The 18,824-nt window shown below is 57.7% G+C and overlaps 1 protein-coding gene across 1 annotated transcript in view; it reads right to left on the reverse strand.

Annotated features, from left to right (window-relative positions):
- Nucleotides 1–18,824, reverse strand: part of LOC148443413 (solute carrier family 52, riboflavin transporter, member 2-like) — a gene marked incomplete at its 3' end in the record, with an annotated part of 209,880 nt that overhangs the window by 50,332 nt on the left and 140,724 nt on the right. The window contains exon 5 of the mRNA XM_088462851.1: nucleotides 9,692–9,825. Coding sequence (XP_088318977.1) covers nucleotides 9,692–9,825 — 134 coding nt within the window. The remainder of the gene's footprint in view (nucleotides 1–9,691; nucleotides 9,826–18,824) is intronic.

Here is an 18,824-nt window from a genome sequence, read left to right on the forward strand (position 1 = left end):
CAGGATACGTGCTGCAGGGTGCCTGTCTGTAGTGTGCAGGGGACGCTCCGGGTGGCACTGGTGCAGGATACTGGCTGCAGGGTGCCTGTCTGTAGTGTGCAGGGGACGCTCTGGGTTACACTGGTGCAGGATACGTGCTGCAGGGTGCCTGTCTGTAGTGTGCAGGGGACGCTCCGGGTGGCACTGGTACAGGATACTGGCTGCAGAGTGCCTGTCTGTAGTGTGCAGGGGACGCTCCGGGTGGCACTGGTGCAAGATACGGGCTGCAGCGTGCCTCTCTGTAGTGTGCAGAGCATGCTCCGGGTGACACTGGTGCAGGACGCTGGCTGCAGGGTGCCTGTCTGTAGTGTGCAGAGGACGCTCCGGGTGGCACTTGTGCAGGATACTGGCTGCAGGGTGCCTGTCTGTAGTGTGCAGAGGACGCTCCGGGTGGCACTGGTGCAGGATACTGGCTGCAGGGTGCATGTCTGTAGTGTGCAGTGGACGCTCCGGCTGGCACTGGTGCAGGATACTGGCCTCAGGGTGCCTGTCTGTAGTGTGCAGAGGACGCTCCGGGTGGCACTGGTGCAGGATACTGGCTGCAGGGTGCCTGTCTGTAGTGTGCAGGGGACACTCCGGGTGACACTGGTGCAGGATACTGGCTGTAGTGTGCAGGGGACACTCCGGGTGACACTGGTGCAGGATACGACCTGCAGGGTGCCTGTCTGTAGTGTACAGAGGACGCTCCGGGTGGCACTGGTGCAGGATACTGGCTGCAGGGTGCCTGTCTGTAGTGTGCAGAGGACGCTCCGGGTGGCACTGGTGCAGGATACTGGCTGCAGGGTGCCTGTCTGTAGTGTGCAGAGGAAGCTCCGGGTGGCACTGGTGAAGGATACGGGCTGCAGGGTACCTGTCTGTAGTGTGCAGAGGACGCTCCGGGTGGCACTGGTGCAGGATACGGGCTGCAGGGTGCCTGTCTGTAGTGTGCAGAGGACACTCCGGGTGGCACTGGTGCAGGATACGGGCTGCAGGGTGCCTGTCTGTAGTGTGCAGGGGACGCTCCAGGTGACACTGGTGCAGGATACGGGCTGCAGGGTGCCTGTCTGTAGTGTGCAGAGGACGCCCCGGGTGGCACTGGTGCAGGATACGTGCTGCAGGGTGCCTGTCTGTAGTGTGCAGAGGACGCTCCGGGTGGCACTGGTGCAGGATACGGGCTGCAGGGAGCCTGTCTGTAGTGTGCAGGGGACGCTCCGGGTGGCACTGGTGCAGGATACGTGCTGCAGGGTGCCTGTCTGTAGTGTGCAGGGGGCGCTACGGGTGACACTGGTGCAGGATACTGGCTGCAGGGTGCCTGTCTGTAGTGTGCAGGGGACGCTCTGGGTGACACTGGTGCAGGATACGTGCTGCAGGGTGCCTGTCTGTAGTGTGCAGGGGACGCTCCGGGTGGCACTGGTGCAGGATACTGGCTGCAGGGTGCCTGTCTGTAGTGTGCAGGGGACGCTCTGGGTGACACTGGTGCAGGATACGTGCTGCAGGGTGCCTGTCTGTAGTGTGCAGGGGACGCTCCGGGTGGCACTGGTGCAGGATACTGGCTGCAGAGTGCCTGTCTGTAGTGTGCAGGGGACGCTCCGGGTGGCACTGGTGCAAGATACGGGCTGCAGCGTGCCTCTCTGTAGTGTGCAGAGCATGCTCCGGGTGACACTGGTGCAGGACGCTGGCTGCAGGGTGCCTGTCTGTAGTGTGCAGAGGACGCTCCGGGTGGCACTTGTGCAGGATACTGGCTGCAGGGTGCCTGTCTGTAGTGTGCAGAGGACGCTCCGGGTGGCACTGGTGCAGGATACTGGCTGCAGGGTGCCTGTCTGTAGTGTGCAGGGGACACTCCGGGTGACACTGGTGCAGGATACTGGCTGCAGGGTGCCTGTCTGTAGTGTGCAGAGGACGCTCCGGGTGACACTGGTGCAGGATACGACCTGCAGGGTGCCTGTCTGTAGTGTGCAGAGGACGCTCAGGGTGGCACTGGTGCAGGACGCTGGCTGCAGGGTGCCTGTCTGTAGTGTGCAGAGGACGCCCCGGGTGACACTGGTGCAGGATACTGGCTGCAGGGTGCCTGTCTGTAGTGTGCAGAGGACGCTCCGGGTGGCACTGGTGCAGGATACTGGCTGCAGGGTGCCTGTCTGTAGTGTGCAGAGGAAGCTCCGGGTGGCACTGGTGAAGGATACGGGCTGCAGGGTACCTGTCTGTAGTGTGCAGAGGATGCTCCGGGTGGCACTGGTGCAGGATACGGGCTGCAGGGTGCCTGTCTGTAGTGTGCAGAGGACGCTCCGGGTGGCACTGGTGCAGGATACGGGCTGCAGGGTGCCTGTCTGTAGTGTGCAGGGGACGCTCCAGGTGACACTGGTGCAGGATACGGGCTGCAGGGTGCCTGTCTGTAGTGTGCAGAGGACGCCCCGGGTGGCACTGGTGCAGGATACGGGCTGCAGGGTGCCTGTCTGTAGTGTGCAGGGGACGCTCCGGGTGGCACTGGTGCAGGACGCTGGCTGCAGGGTGCCTGTCTGTAGTGTGCAGAGGATGCTCCGGGTGACACTGCCGCAGGACACTTGCTGCAGGGTGCCTGTCTGTAGTGTGCAGAGGACGCTCCGGGTGGCACTGGTGCAGGATACTGGCTGCAGGGTGCCTGTCTGTAGTGTGCAGGGGACGCTCAGGGTGGCACTGGTGCAGGATACTGGCTGCAGGGTGCCTGTCTGTAGTGTGCACAGGACGCTCATGGTGGCACTGGTGCAGGATGCTGGCTGCAGGGTGCCTGTCTGTAGTGAGCAGAGGACGCTCCGGGTGGCACTGGTGCAGGACGCTGGCTGCAGGGTGCCTGTCTGTAGTGTGCAGAGGATGCTCCGGGTGGCACTGGTGCAGGACACTTGCTGCAGGGTACCTGTCTGTAGTGTGCAGAGGACGCTCCGGGTGGCACTGGTGCAGGATACTGGCTGCAGGGTGTCTGTCTGTAGTGTGCAGAGGACGCTCCGGGTGACACTGGTGCAGGATACGACCTGCAGGGTGCCTGTCTGTAGTGTGCAGAGGACGCTCCGGGTCGCACTGGTGCAGGACGCTGGCTGCAGGGTGCCTGTCTGTAGTGTGCAGAGGACGCTCCGGGTGGCACTGGTGCAGGATACTGGCTGCAGGGTGCCTGTCTGTAGTGTGCAGGGGACGCTCCGGGTGGCACTGGTGCAGGATACGGGCTGCAGGGTGCCTGTATGTAGTGTGCAGAGGACGCTAAGGGTGACACTGGTGCAGGATACGTGCTGCAGGGTGCCTGTCTGTAGTGTGCAGAGGACGCTCCGGGTGGCACTGGTGCAGGATACTGGCTGCAGGGTGCCTGTCTGTAGTGTGCAGGGGACGCTCCGGGTGGCACTGGTGCAGGATACTGGCTGCAGGATGCCTGTCTGTAGTGTGCAGGGGACGCTCCGGGTGGCACTGGTGCAGGATACTGGCTGCAGGGTGCCTGTCTGTAGTGTGCAGAGGACGCTCCGGGTGGCACTGGTGCAGGATACTGGCTGCAGGGTGCCTGTCTGTAGTGTGCAGAGGATGCTCCGGGTGGCACTGGTGCAGGATACTGGCTGCAGGGTGCCTGTCTGTAGCATGCAGGGGACGCTCCGGGAGGCACTGGTGCAGGATACGGGCTGCAGGGTGCCTGTCTGTAGCGTGCAGAGGACGCTCCGGGTGACACTGGTGCAGGATACTGGCTGCAGGGTGCCTGTCTGTAGCGTGCAGGGGACGCTCCGGGTGGCACTGGTGCTGGACGCTGGCTGCAGGGTGCCAGTCTGTAGCATGCAGGGGACGCTCCGGGTGGCACTGGTGCGGGATACGGGCTGCAGGGAGCCTGTCTGTAGCGTGCAGAGGACGCTCCGGGTGACACTGGTGCAGGATGCTGGCTGCAGGGTGCCTGTCTGTAGTGAGCAGAGGACTCTCCGGGTGGCACTGGTGCAGGACGCTGGCTGCAGAGTGCCTGTCTGTAGTGTGCAGAGGATGCTCCGGGTGGCACTGGTGCAGGACACTTGCTGCAGGGTACCTGTCTGTAGTGTGTAGAGGACGCTCCGGGTGGCACTGGTGCAGGATACTGGCTGCAGGATGCCTGTCTGTAGTGTGCAGAGGACGCTCCGGGTGGCACTGGTGCAGGATACTGGCTGCAGGGTGCCTGTCTGTAGTGTGCAGAGGAAGCTCCGGGTGGCACTGGTGAAGGATACGGGCTGCAGGCTACCTGTCTGTAGTGTGCAGAGGACGCTCCGGGTGGCACTGGTGCAGGATACGGGCTGCAGGGTGCCTGTCTGTAGTGTGTAGAGGACGCTCCGGGTGGCACTGGTGCAGGACACGGGCTGCAGGGTGCCTGTCTGTAGTGTGCAGGGGACGCTCCAGGTGACACTGGTGCAGGATACGGGCTGCAGGGTGCCTGTCTGTAGTGTGCAGAGGACGCTCCGGGTGGCACTGGTGCAGGACACTTGCTGCAGGGTGCCTGTCTGTAGTGTGCAGAGGACGCTCCGGGTGGCACTGGTGCAGGATACTGGCTGCAGGGTGCCTGTCTGTAGTGTGCAGGGGACGCTCAGGGTGGCACTGGTGCAGGATACTGGCTGCAGGGTGCCTGTCTGTAGTGTGCACAGGACGCTCATGGTGGCACTGGTGCAGGATGCTGGCTGCAGGGTGCCTGTCTGTAGTGAGCAGAGGACGCTCCGGGTGGCACTGGTGCAGGACGCTGGCTGCAGGGTGCCTGTCTGTAGTGTGCAGAGGATGCTCCGGGTGGCACTGGTGCAAGACACTTGCTGCAGGGTACCTGTCTGTAGTGTGCAGAGGACGCTCCGGGTGGCACTGGTGCAGGATACTGGCTGCAGGATGCCTGTCTGTAGTGTGCAGAGGACGCTCCGGGTGGCACTGGTGCAGGATACTGGCTGCAGGGTGCCTGTCTGTAGTGTGCAGAGGAAGCTCCGGGTGGCACTGGTGAAGGATACGGGCTGCAGGGTACCTGTCTGTAGTGTGCAGAGGACGCTCCGAGTGGCACTGGTGCAGGATACGGGCTGCAGGGTGCCTGTCTGTAGTGTGCAGAGGACGCTCCGGGTGGCACTGGTGCAGGATACGGGCTGCAGGGTGCCTGTCTGTAGTGTGCAGGGGACGCTCCAGGTGACACTGGTGCAGGATACGGGCTGCAGGGTGCCTGTCTGTAGTGTGCAGAGGACGCCCCGGGTGGCACTGGTGCAGGATACGGGCTGCAGGGTGCCTGTCTGTAGTGTGCAGGGGACGCTCCGGGTGGCACTGGTGCAGGACGCTGGCTGCAGGGTGCCTGTCTGTAGTGTGCAGAGGATGCTCCGGGTGACACTGCCGCAGGACACTTGCTGCAGGGTGCCTGTCTGTAGTGTGCAGAGGACGCTCCGGGTGGCACTGGTGAAGGATACTGGCTGCAGGGTGCCTGTCTGTAGTGTGCAGGGGACGCTCAGGGTGGCACTGGTGCAGGATACGGGCTGCAGGGTGCCTGTCTGTAGTGTGCAGAGGACGCTCGGGTGACACTGGTGCAGGATACTGGCAGCAGGGTGCCTGTCTGTAGTGAGCAGAGGACGCTCCGGGTGGCACTGGTGTAGGATACGGGCTGCAGGGTGCCTGTCTGTAGTGTGCAGAGGACGCTCGGGTGACACTGGTGCAGGATACTGGCAGCAGGGTGCCTGTCTGTAGTGAGCAGAGGACGCTCCGGGTGGCACTGGTGCAGGATACTGGCTGCAGGGTGCCTGTCTGTAGTGTGCAGGGGACGCTCCGGGTGGCACTGGTGCAGGATACGGGCTGCAGGGTGCCTGTCTGTAGTGTGCAGAGGACGCTCCGGGTGGCACTGGTGCAGGACACTTGCTGCAGGGTGCCTGTCTGTAGTGTGCAGAGGACGCTCCGGGTGGCACTGGTGCAGGATACTGGCTGCAGGATGCCTGTCTGTAGTGTGCAGAGGACGCTCCGGGTGGCACTGGTGCAGGATACTGGCTGCAGGGTGCCTGTCTGTAGTGTGCAGAGGAAGCTCCGGGTGGCACTGGTGCAGGATACGGGCTGCAGGGTACCTGTCTGTAGTGTGCAGAGGACGCTCCGGGTGGCACTGGTGCAGGATACTGGCTGCAGGGTGCCTGTCTATAGTGTGCAGAGGACGCTCCGGGTGGCACTGGTGCAGGATACGGGCTGCAGGGTGCCTGTCTGTAGTGTGCAGGGGACGCTCCGGGTGGCACTGGTGCAGGACGCTGGCTGCAGGGTGCCTGTTTGTAGTGTGCAGAGGACGCTCCGGGTGGCACTGGTGCAGGATACTGGCTGCAGGGTGCCTGTCTGTAGTGTGCAGGGGACGCTCAGGGTGGCACTGGTGCAGGATACTGGCTGCAGGGTGCCTGTCTGTAGTGTGCAGAGGACGCCCGGGTGGCACTGGTGCAGGATACGGGCAGCAGGGTGGCTGTCTGTAGTGTGCAGGGGACGCTCCGGGTGGCACTGGTGCAGGACGCTGGCTGCAGGGTGCCTGTCTGTAGTGTGCAGAGGACGCTCCGTGTGGCACTGGTGCAGGACGCTGGCTGCAGGGTGCCTGTCTGTAGTGTGCAGGGGACGCCCCGAGTGGCACAGGTGCAGGATACGGGCTGCAGGGTGCCTGTCTGTAGTGTGCAGGGGACGCTCCGGGTGGCACTGGTGCAGGACGCTGGCTGCAGGGTGCCTGTCTGTAGTGTGCAGAGGAAGCTCCGGGTGACACTGCCGCAGGACACTTGCTGCAGGGTGCCTGTCTGTAGTGTGCAGAGGACGCTCCTGGTGGCACTGGTGCAGGATCCTGGCTGCAGGGTGCCTGTCTGTAGTGTGCAGGGGATGCTCCGGGTGGCACTGCCGCAGGACACTTGCTGCAGGGTGCCTGTCTGTAGTGTGCAGAGGACGCTCCGGGTGGCACTGGTGCAGGATACTGGCTGCAGGGTGCCTGTCTGTAGTGTGCAGAGGACGCTCCGGGTGGCACTGGTGCAGGACACTTGCTGCAGGGTGCCTGTCTGTAGTGTGCAGGGGATGCTCCGGGTGGCACTGCCGCAGGACACTTGCTGCAGGGTGCCTGTCTGTAGTGTGCAGAGGACGCTCCGGGTGGCACTGGTGCAGGATACGTGCTGCAGGGTGCCTGTCTGTAGTGTGCAGAGGACGCTCCGGGTGGCACTGGTGCAGGATGCTGGCTGCAGGGTGCCTGTCTGTAGTGTGCAGAGGATGCTCCGGGTGACACTGCCGCAGGACACTTGCTGCAGGGTGCCTGTCTGTAGTGTGCAGAGGACGCTCCGGGTGGCACTGGTGCAGGATACGTGCTGCAGGGTGCCTGTCTGTAGTGTGCAGAGGACGCTCCGGGTGGCACTGGTGCAGGATGCTGGCTGCAGGGTGCCTGTCTGTAGTGTGAAGAGGACGCTCCGGGTGGCACTGGTGCAGGATGCTGGCTGCAGGGTGCCTGTCTGTAGTGTGAAGAGGACGCTCCGGGTGACACTGGTGCAGGATACGGGCTGCAGGGTGCCTATCTGTAGTGTGCAGAGGACGCTCCGGGTGGCACTGGTACAGGATGCGTGCTGCAGGGTGCCTGTCTGTAGTGTGCAGAGGACGCTCCGGGTGGCACTGGTGCAGGATGCTGGCTGCAGGGTGCCTGTCTGTAGTGTGCAGAGGACGCTCCGGGTGGCACTGGTGCAGGATACGTGCTGCAGGATGCCTGTCTGTAGTGTGCAGAGGACGCTCCGGGTGGCACTGGTGCAGGATGCTGGCTGCAGGGTGCCTGTCTGTAGTGTGCAGAGGACGCTCCGGGTGGCACTGGTGCAGGATACTGGCTGCAGGGTGCCTGTCTGTGTGCGGATGATACACAATTTCTCCTGTTCTCCGTAGATCTCTCTCCAACAGTGTTGGCCGTATCACTGTCTCTCTGCCATTCCATCACCACCACTTACTGTAATTACCATAACATGACAATAATCCCTCTCATACCCGCTGCCCAGGTGTCATAGTCTCTGATCTGATCTTTGTTCCTCACATCCTGTCTGCTGGAGATGTATCTTACCTGTATGTAACAGGAATTGTACACAAACGCCCATCTCACACAGGACACTGTAACGCATGCACTCAGTATCTCACACAGGACACTGTAATGCATGCACTCGGTATCTCACACAGAACACTGTAATGCATGCACTCAGTATCTCACACAGGACACTGTAACGCATGCACTCGGTATCTCACACAGGACACTAACGCATGCACTCGGTATCTCACACAGGACACTAACGCATGCACTCGGTATCTCACACAGGACACTGTAACGCATGCACTCGGTATCTCACACAGGACACTAACGCATGCACTCGGTATCTCACACAGGACACTGTAACGCATGCACTCAGTATCTCACACAGGACATGTAACGCATGCACTCAGTATCTCACACAGGACATGTAACGCATGCACTCAGTATCTCACACAGGACACTGTAACGCATGCACTCAGTATCTCACACAGGACACTGTAATGCATGCACTCGGTATCTCACACAGGACACTGTAATGCATGCACTCAGTATCTCACACAGGACACTAATGCCTGCACTCGGTATCTCACACAGGACACTAATGCCTGCACTCAGTATCTCACACAGGACACTGTAATGCCTGCACTCAGTATCTCACACAGGACACTGTAATGCCTGCACTCAGTATCTCACACAGGACACCTATGCCTGCACTCAGTATCTCACACAGGACACTAATGCCTGCACTCAGTATCTCACACAGGACACTGCAATGCCTGCACTCAGTACCTCCCGCACAGATTACTGCAATAGTCTCCTAACCAGAGTCATCCCTACGCTCTATACTGAACGCAGCAGCCAGACTGATCTTCCTCTGCTGCACCGCTCTGTCCCTGCCCCATGTACAGAGAGAGAGGTTGTGTTCCTGTGGGCCAGAGTCTGCAGATACATGGTGGGAATATCTACGCTTATGGAAAGGGCAGTGTCACACGGGCAGGGGGAGGGCTTACGGCAGTGTCACACGGGCAGGGGGAGGGCTTACGGCAGTGTCACACGGGCAGGGGGAGGGCTTACGGCAGTGTCACACGGGCAGGGGGAGGGCTTACGGCAGTGTCACACGGGCAGTGGGGGGGCTTACGGCAGTGTCACACGGGCAGTGGGGGGGCTTACGGCAGTGTCACACGGGCAGTGGGGGGGCTTACGGCAGTGTCACACGGGCAGTGGGGGGGCTTACAGCAGTGTCACACGGGCAGTGGGGGGGCTTACGGTAGTGTCACACGGGCAGTGGTTATTGTGATTATTGCGGAACATTCGGGATGGATTTCAGTTCTGGCAACTAGGCCGTGTCTCTAAACTTGTCTTGCGCTAGGATTGGCCTCATTTTGTCATGTATGTGTGCGCGTAAACCACTGTTTCTCAACCTCAGTCCTCAGGGAACTCTAACAGTGCATGTTTTCCATCCTTTCTCACTGGAGAATACTCATTACTGGCTAAGACTTCTTACTAAAATGTAACCCTGTGCGTTTCCTGTGTGCTACATATGGTGTATGACGTGCTATGGTACCATGTATGGATGGACTGAGGCAGAGCACACACAGAGGAATTGTACAGTAGGGATCAGTCTGTGAGTGGCGTCCAGTATAGACGTGGGGGGCCTGTCTTAGATTATACATAAGGCAGAGGCTCTATGCTCACCTTCTGGAAGCTCTTTCACAACAACAGGAAGCTCCACCCACAAGGAGTTCACGGACACCCAGGAGCCCATGCCAAAGAGGGCCACAAGGGCGTGTGTGATGAGTGCGTGGCCGGTCACCCCCATGTCCTGGGCTCTGCGGGGAACAAAAAACAACATTACACTGCGCCTCCTACCTGCTCTCATAGTGCCTCCATCCCATCAAACACACACAGTGCTCACACCCAGCTCTCATAGTGCCTCCATCAAACACACACACACAGTGCTCACACCCAGCTCTCATAGTTCCTCCATCACACACACACACAGTGCTCACACCCAGCTCTCATAGTGCCTCCATCACACACACACACAGTGCTCACACCCAGCTCTCATAGTGCCTCCATCCCATCACACACACTGCTCACACCCAGCTCTCATAGTGCCTCCATCCCATCACACACAGTGCTCACATCCAGCTCTCATAGTGCCTCCATTCCGTCACACACACAGTGCTCACACCCAGCTCTCATAGTGCCTCCATCACACACACACACAGTGCTCACACCCAGCTCTCATAGTGCCTCCATCACATCACACATACACTGCTCACACCCAGCTCTCATAGTGCTTCCATCACACACACACACTGCTCACACCCAGCTCTCATAGTGCCTCCATCACACACACACTGCTCACACCCAGCTCTCATAGTGCTTCCATCACACACACACAGTGCTCACACCCAGCTCTCATAGTGCCTCCATCACATACACACAAACACTGCTCACACCCAGTTCTCAAAGTGCCTCCATCCCATCACACACACACAGTGCTCACACCCAGCTCTCATAGCGCCTCCATCACACACACAGTGCTCACACCCAGCTCTCATAGTGCCTCCATCCCATCACACACAGTGCTCACACCCAGCTCTCATAGTGCCTCCATCACACACACACACACACACAGTGCTCACACCCAGCTCTCAAAGTGCCTCCATCACACACACTGCTCACACCCAGCTCACAGTGCCTCCATCACACACACAGTGCACACACCCAGCTCTCATAGTGCCTCCATCACACACACACACACACACTGCTCACACCCAGCTCTCATAGTGCCTCTATCACACACACACTGCTCACACCCAGCTCTCATAGTGCCTCCATCACACACTGCTCACACCCAGCTCTCATAGTGCCTCCATCCCATCACACACACTGCTCACACCCAGCTCTCATAGAGCCTCCATCACACACACACTGCTCACACCCAGCTCTCATAGAGCCTCCATCACACACACACTGCTCACACCCAGCTCTCACTGCCTCCATCACACACACACTGCTCACACCCAGCTCTCGTAGTGCCTCCATCACACACAGTGCTCACACCCAGCTCTCGTAGTGCCTCCATCCCTCCACACACACTGCTCACACTCAGCTCTCATAGTGCCTCCATCCCATCACACACACATACAGTGCTCACACCCAGCTCTCATAGTGCCTCCATCCCATCACACACACAGTGCTCACACCCAGCTCTCATAGTGCTTCCATCACACACACACAGTGCTCACACCCAGCTCTCATAGTGCCTCCATCACACATACAGTGCTCACACCCAGCTCTCATAGTGCCTCCATCACATACACAAACACTGCTCACACCCAGCTCTCATAGTGCCTCCATCCCATCACAAACACAGTGCTCACACCAAGCTCTCATAGTGCCTCCATCCCATCACACACACACTGCTCACACCCAGCTCTCATAGTGCCTCCATCACCCACACACACTGCTCACAACCAGCTCTCATAGTGCCTCCATCACACACAGTGCTCACACCCAGCTCTAATAGTGCCTCCATCACACACACACAGCTCACACCCAGCTCTCATAGTGCCTCCATCCCATCACAACCAGCTCTTATAGTGCCTCCATCCCATTACACACACAGTGCTCACACCCAGCTCTCATAGTGCCTCCATCACACACAGTGCTCACACCCAGCTCTCATAGTGCCTCCATCCCAACACACCCAGCTCTCATAGTGTTTCCATCACACACACACACAGTACTCACACCCAGCTCTCATAGTGCCTCCATCCCATCACACACACTGCTCATACCCAGCTCTCATAGTGCCTCCATCCCATCACACACTGCTCACTCCCAGCTCTCATACTGCCTCCATCACACACACACACACTGCTCGCACCCAACTCTCATAGTGCCTCCATCAGACACACACTGCTCACACCCAGCTCTCATAGTGAATCCATCCCATCACACACACAGTGCTCACACCCAGCTCTCATAGTGCCTCCATCCAATCACACACACACTGCTCACACCCAGCTCTCATAGTGCCTCCATCATACACACAGTGCTCACACCCAGTTCTCATAGTGCCTCCATCACACACACACAGTGCTCACACCCAGCTCTCATAGTGCCTCCATCACACACAGTGCTCACACCCAGCTCTCATAGTGCCTCAATCACACACACACACAGTGCTCACACCCAGCTCTCATAGTGCCTCCATCCCATCACACACACACTGCTCACACCCAGCTCTCATAGTGCCTCCATCACACACACAGTGCTCACACCCAGCTCTCATATTGCCTCCATCACACACACACAGTGCTCACACCCAGATCTCATAGTGCCTCCATCACACACACAGTGCTCACACCCAGCTCTCATAGTGCCTCCAACACACAGTGCTCACACCCAGCTCTCAGTGCCTCCACCACACACACACACCCAGCTCTCGTAGTGCCTCCATCACACACACAGTGCTCACACCCAGCTCTCATAGTGCCTCCATCACACACACACAGTGCTCACACCCAGCTCTCATAGTGCCTCCATCACACACACACTGCTCACACCCAGCTCTCGTAGTGCCTCCATCACACACACAGTGCTCACACCCAGCTCTCATAGTGCCTCCATCACACACACAGTGCTCACATCCAGCTCTCATAGTGCCTCCATCCCATCACACACAGTGCTCACACCCAGCTCTCATAGTGTTTCCATCACACACACACACAGTACTCACACCCAGCTCTCATAGTGCCTCCATCCCATCACACACACTGCTCATACCCAGCTCTCATAGTGCCTCCATCCCATCACACACTGCTCACTCCCAGCTCTCATACTGCCTCCATCACACACACACACACTGCTCGCACCCAACTCTCATAGTGCCTTCATCACACACACACTGCTCACACCCAGCTCTCATAGTGAATCCATCCCATCACACACACAGTGCTCACACCCACCTCTCATAGTGCCTCCATCCAATCACACACACACTGCTCACACCCAGCTCTCATAGTGCCTCCATCACACACAGTGCTCACACCCAGCTCTCATAGTGCCTCCATCACACACTGATCACACCCAGCTCTCATAGTGCCTCCATCCCATCACACACAGTGCTCACACCCAGCTCTCATAGTGGCTCCATCACACACACAGTGCTCACACCCAGCTCTAAAAAGTGCCTCCATCCCATCACACACACTGCTAACACCCAGCTCTCATAGTGCCTCCATCACACACACTGCTAACACCCAGCTCTCATAGTGCCTCCATCACACACACAGTGCTCACACCCAGCTCTCATAGTGCCTCCATCACACACACACACACTGCTCACACCCAGCTCTCATAGTGTCTCCATCACACACACACACTGCTCGCACCTAGCTCTCATAGTGCCTCCATCACACACACACTGCTCACACCCAGCTCTCATAGTGCCTCCATCCCATCACACACACAGTGCTCACACCCAGCTCTCATAGTGCCTCCATCCCATCACACACACACTGCTCACACTCAGCTCTCATAGTGCCTCCATCACACCCAGCTCTCATAGTGCCTCAATCACACACACACACACACACACAGTGCTCACACCCAGCTCTCATAGTGCCTCCATCTCATCAAACACACACTGCTCACACCCAGCTCTCATAGTGCCTCCATCACACACACACACTGCTCACACCCAGATCTCATAGTGCCTCCATCACACACACAGTGCTCACACCCAGCTCTCATAGTGCCTCCATCACACACAGTGCTCACACCCAGCTCTCAGTGCCTCCACCACACACACACACTGCTCACATCCAGCTCTCGTAGTGCCTCCATCACACACACAGTGCTCACACCTAGCTCTCATAGTGCCTCCATCACACACACACAGTGCTCAAACCCAGCTCTCATAGTGCCTCCATCCCATCACACACACAGTGCTCACACCCAGCTCTCAGTGCCTCCATCACACACAGTGCTCACACCCAGCTCTCATAGTGCCTCCATCCCATCACACACACTGCTCACACCCAGCTCTCAAAGTGCCTCCATCACACACACACAGTGCTCACACCCAGCTCTAATAGTGCCTCCATCACACACACACTGCTCAAACCCAGCTCCCATAGTGCCTCCATCCCATCACACACACACCCAGTGCTCACACCCAGCTCTCATAGTGCCTCCATCACACAAACACAGTGCTCACACCCAGATCTCATAGAGTCTTCATCCCATCACACACACCCAGTGCTCAGACCTAGCTCTCATAGTGCCTCCATCACACACACAGTGCTCACACCCAGCTCTCGTAGTGCCTCCATCACACACACAGTGCTCACACCCAGCTCTCGTAGTACCTCCATCACACACACAGTGCTCACACCCAGCTCTCATAGTGCCTCCATCATACACCCAGCTCTCATAGTGCCTCCATCCCTCCACACACACTGCTCACACTCAGCTCTCATAGTGCCTCCATCCCATCACACACACATACAGTGCTCACACCCAGCTCTCACAGTGCCTCCATCCCATCACACACAGTGCTCACATCCAGCTCTCATAGTGCCTCCATCACACACACTGCTCACACCCAGCTCTCATAGTGCCTCCATCACACACACTGCTCACACCCAGCTCTCATAGTGCCTCCATCACACACACACAGTGCTCACACCCACCTCTCATAGTGCCTACATCCCATCACACACACACTGCTCTCACCCAGCTCTCATAGTGCCTCCATCTCACACACACAGTGCTCACACCGAGCTCTCATAGTGCCTCCATCCCATCACACACACTGCTCACACCCAGCTCTCATAGTGCCTCCATCACACACACAGTGCTCACACCCAGCTCTCATATTGCCTCCATCACACACACTGCTCACACCCAGCTCTCATAGTGCCTCCATCTCACACACGCAGTGCTCACACATAGCTCTCATAGTGCCTCCATCCCATCACACACAGTGCTCACATCCAGCTCTCATAGTGCCTCCATCACACACACACTGCTCACACCCAGCTCTCATAGTGCTTCCATCACACACACACACACAGTGCTCACACCCAGCTCTCATAGTGCCTCCATCACACATACAGTGCTCACTCCCAGCTCTCATAGTGCCTCCATCACCCACACACACTGCTCACAACCAGCTCTCATAGTGCCTCCATCACACACAGTGCTCACACCCAGCTCTAATAGTGCCTCCATCACACACTGCTCACACTCAGCTCTCATAGTGCCTCCATCACACACACACAGTGCTCACACCGAGCTCTCAAAGTGCCTCCATCCCATCACACACACTGCTCACACCCAGCTCTCATAGTGCCTCCATCACACACACACACACACACTGCTCACACCCAGCTCTCATAGTGCCTCTATCACACACACACTGCTCACACCAAGCTCTCATAGTGCCTCCATCACACACACACACACTGCTCACACCCAGCTCTCATAGTCCCTCCATCACACACAGTGCTCACATCCAGCTCTCATAGTGCCTCCATCCCATCACACACAGTGCTCACACCCAGCTCTCATAGTGCCTCCATCACACACACACACAGTGCTCACACCCAGCTCTCATAGTGCCTCCATCACACACACAGTGCTCACACCGAGCTCTCATAGTGCCTCCATCACACACACACTGCTCACACCCAGCTCTCATAGTGCCTCCATCCCATCACACACAGTGCTCACACCCAGCTCTCATAGTGCCTCCATCACACACACACACAGTGCTCACACCCAGCTCTCATAGTGCCTCCATCACACACACAGTGCTCACACCGAGCTCTCATAGTCCCTCCATCACACACAGTGCTCACATCCAGCTCTCATAGTGCCTCCATCCCATCACACACAGTGCTCACACCCAGCTCTCATAGTGCCTCCATCACACACACACACAGTACTCACACCCAGCTCTCATAGTGCCTCCATCCCATCACACACACTGCTCATACCCAGCTCTCATAGTGTCTCCATCACACACACACTGCTCACACCCAGCTCTCATAGTGCCTATATCACACACAGTGCTCACACCCAGCTCTCATTGTGCCTCCATCCCATCACACACACACTGCTCACACCCAGCTCTCATAGTGCATCCATCACACACACAGTGCTCACACCCAGCTCTCATAGTGCCTCCATCACACACACACAGTACTCACACCCAGCTCTCATAGTGCCTCCATTACACCCAGTGCTCACACCCAGCTCTCATAGTGTCTCAATCACACACAGTGCTCACATCCAGCTCTCATAGTGCCTCCATTCCATCACACACAGTGCTCACACCCAGCTCTCATAGTGCCTCCATCACACACACACACACACACACAGTACTCACACCCAGCTCTCATAGTGCCTCAATCACACACACACACTGCTCGCACCCAGCTCTCATAGTGCCTCCATCACACACACACTGCTCACACCCAGCTCTCATAGTGCCTCCATCCCATCACACACACAGCTCACACCCAGCTCTCATAGTGCCTCCATCCCATCACACACACAGTGCTCACACCCAGCTCTCATAGTGCCTCCATCCCATCACACACACACTGCTCACACCCAGCTCTCATAGTGCCTCCATCACACACACAGTGCTCACACCCAGCTCTCATAGTGCCTCCATCACACACACACAGTGCTCACACCCAGCTCTCATAGTGCCTCAATCACACACACAGTGCTCACACCCAGCTCTCCGTGCCTCCATCACACACACACACAGTGCTCACACCCAGCTCTCATAGTGCCTCCATCCCATCACACACACACTGCTCACACCCAGCTCTCATAGTGCCTCCATCACACACACACACAGTGCTCACACCCAGCTCTCATAGTGCCTCCATCACACACACAGTGCTCACATCCAGCTCTCATAGTGCCTCCATCCCATCACACACAGTGCTCACACCCAGCTCTCATAGTGTTTCCATCACACACACACACAGTACTCACACCCAGCTCTCATAGTGCCTCCATCCCATCACACACACTGCTCATACCAAGATCTCATAGTGCCTCCATCCCATCACACACTGCTCACTCCCAGCTCTCATAGTGCCTCCATCACACACACACACTGCTCGCACCCAGCTCTCATAGTGCCTCCATCACACACACACTGCTCACACCCAGCTCTCATAGTGCCTCCATCCCATCACACACACAGTGCTCACACCCAGCTCTCATAGTGCCTCCATCCAATCACACACACACTGCTCACACCCAGCTCTCATAGTGCCTCCATCATACACACAGTGCTCACACCCAGTTCTCATAGTGCCTCCATCACACACACACAGTGCTCACACCCAGCTCTCATAGTGCCTCCATCACACACAGTGCTCACACCCAGCTCTCATAGTGCCTCAATCACACACACACACAGTGCTCACACCCAGCTCTCATAGTGCCTCCATCCCATCACACACACACTGCTCACACCCAGCTCTCATAGTGCCTCCATCACACACACAGTGCTCACACCCAGCTCTCATATTGACTCCATCACACACACACAGTGCTCACACCCAGATCTCATAGTGCCTCCATCACACACACAGTGCTCACACCCAGCTCTCATAGTGCCTCCATCACACAGTGCTCACACCCAGCTCTCAGTGCCTCAACCACACACACACACCCAGCTCTCGTAGTGCCTCCATCACACACACAGTGCTCACACCCAGCTCTCATAGTGCCTCCATCACACACAGTGCTCACACCCAGCTCTCATAGTGCCTCCATCACACACTGCTCACACCCAGCTCTCATAGTGCCTCCATCGCTCCACACACACTGCTCACACTCAGCTCTCATAGTGCCTCCATCCCATCACACACACAGTGCTCACACCCAGCTCTCATAGTGCCTCCATCCCATCACACACACAGTGCTCAAACCCAGCTCTCATAGTGCCTCCATCACACATACAGTGCTCACACCCAGCTCTCATAGTGCCTCCATCACATACACACAAACACTGCTCACACACAGCTCTCATAGTGCCTCCATCCCATCACACACACTGCTAACACCCAGCTCTCATAGTGCCTCCATCACACACACTGTTCACACCCAGCTCTCAGTGCCTCCATCACACACACAGTGCTCACACCCAGCTCTCATAGTGCCTCCATCACACACACACACACTGCTCACACCCAGCTCTCATAGTACCTCCATCACACACAGTGCTCACACCCAGCTCTCATAGTGCCTCCATCCCATCACACACACTGCTCACACCCAGCTCTCATAGTGCCTCCATCACACACACAGTGCTCAGACCTAGCTCTCATAGTGCCTCCATCACACACACAGTGCTCACACCCAGCTCTCACTGCCTCCATCACACACACACTGCTCACACCCAGCTCTCGTAGTGCCTCCATCACACACACAGTGCTCACACCCAGCTCTCGTAGTGCCTCCATCACACACACAGTGCTCACACCCAGCTCTCGTAGTGCCTCCATCACATACACTGCTCACACCCAGCTCTCATAGTGCCTCCATCCCATCACACACACAGTGCTCACACCCAGCTCTCATAGTGCCTCCATCACATCACACACACAGTGCTCACACCCAGCTCTCATAGTGCCTCCATCCCATCACACACACACTGCTCACTCCCAGCTCTCATAGTGCCTCCATCACACACACACACACTGCTCGCACCCAGCTCTCATAGTGCCTCCATCACACACAGTGCTCACACCCAGCTCTCATAGTGCCTCCATCACAC

This window comes from Taudactylus pleione, unplaced genomic scaffold, assembly GCF_031769625.1.
Source record: "Taudactylus pleione unplaced genomic scaffold, aTauple2 ptg001276l, whole genome shotgun sequence".
NCBI lineage: Eukaryota > Metazoa > Chordata > Amphibia > Anura > Myobatrachidae > Taudactylus > Taudactylus pleione.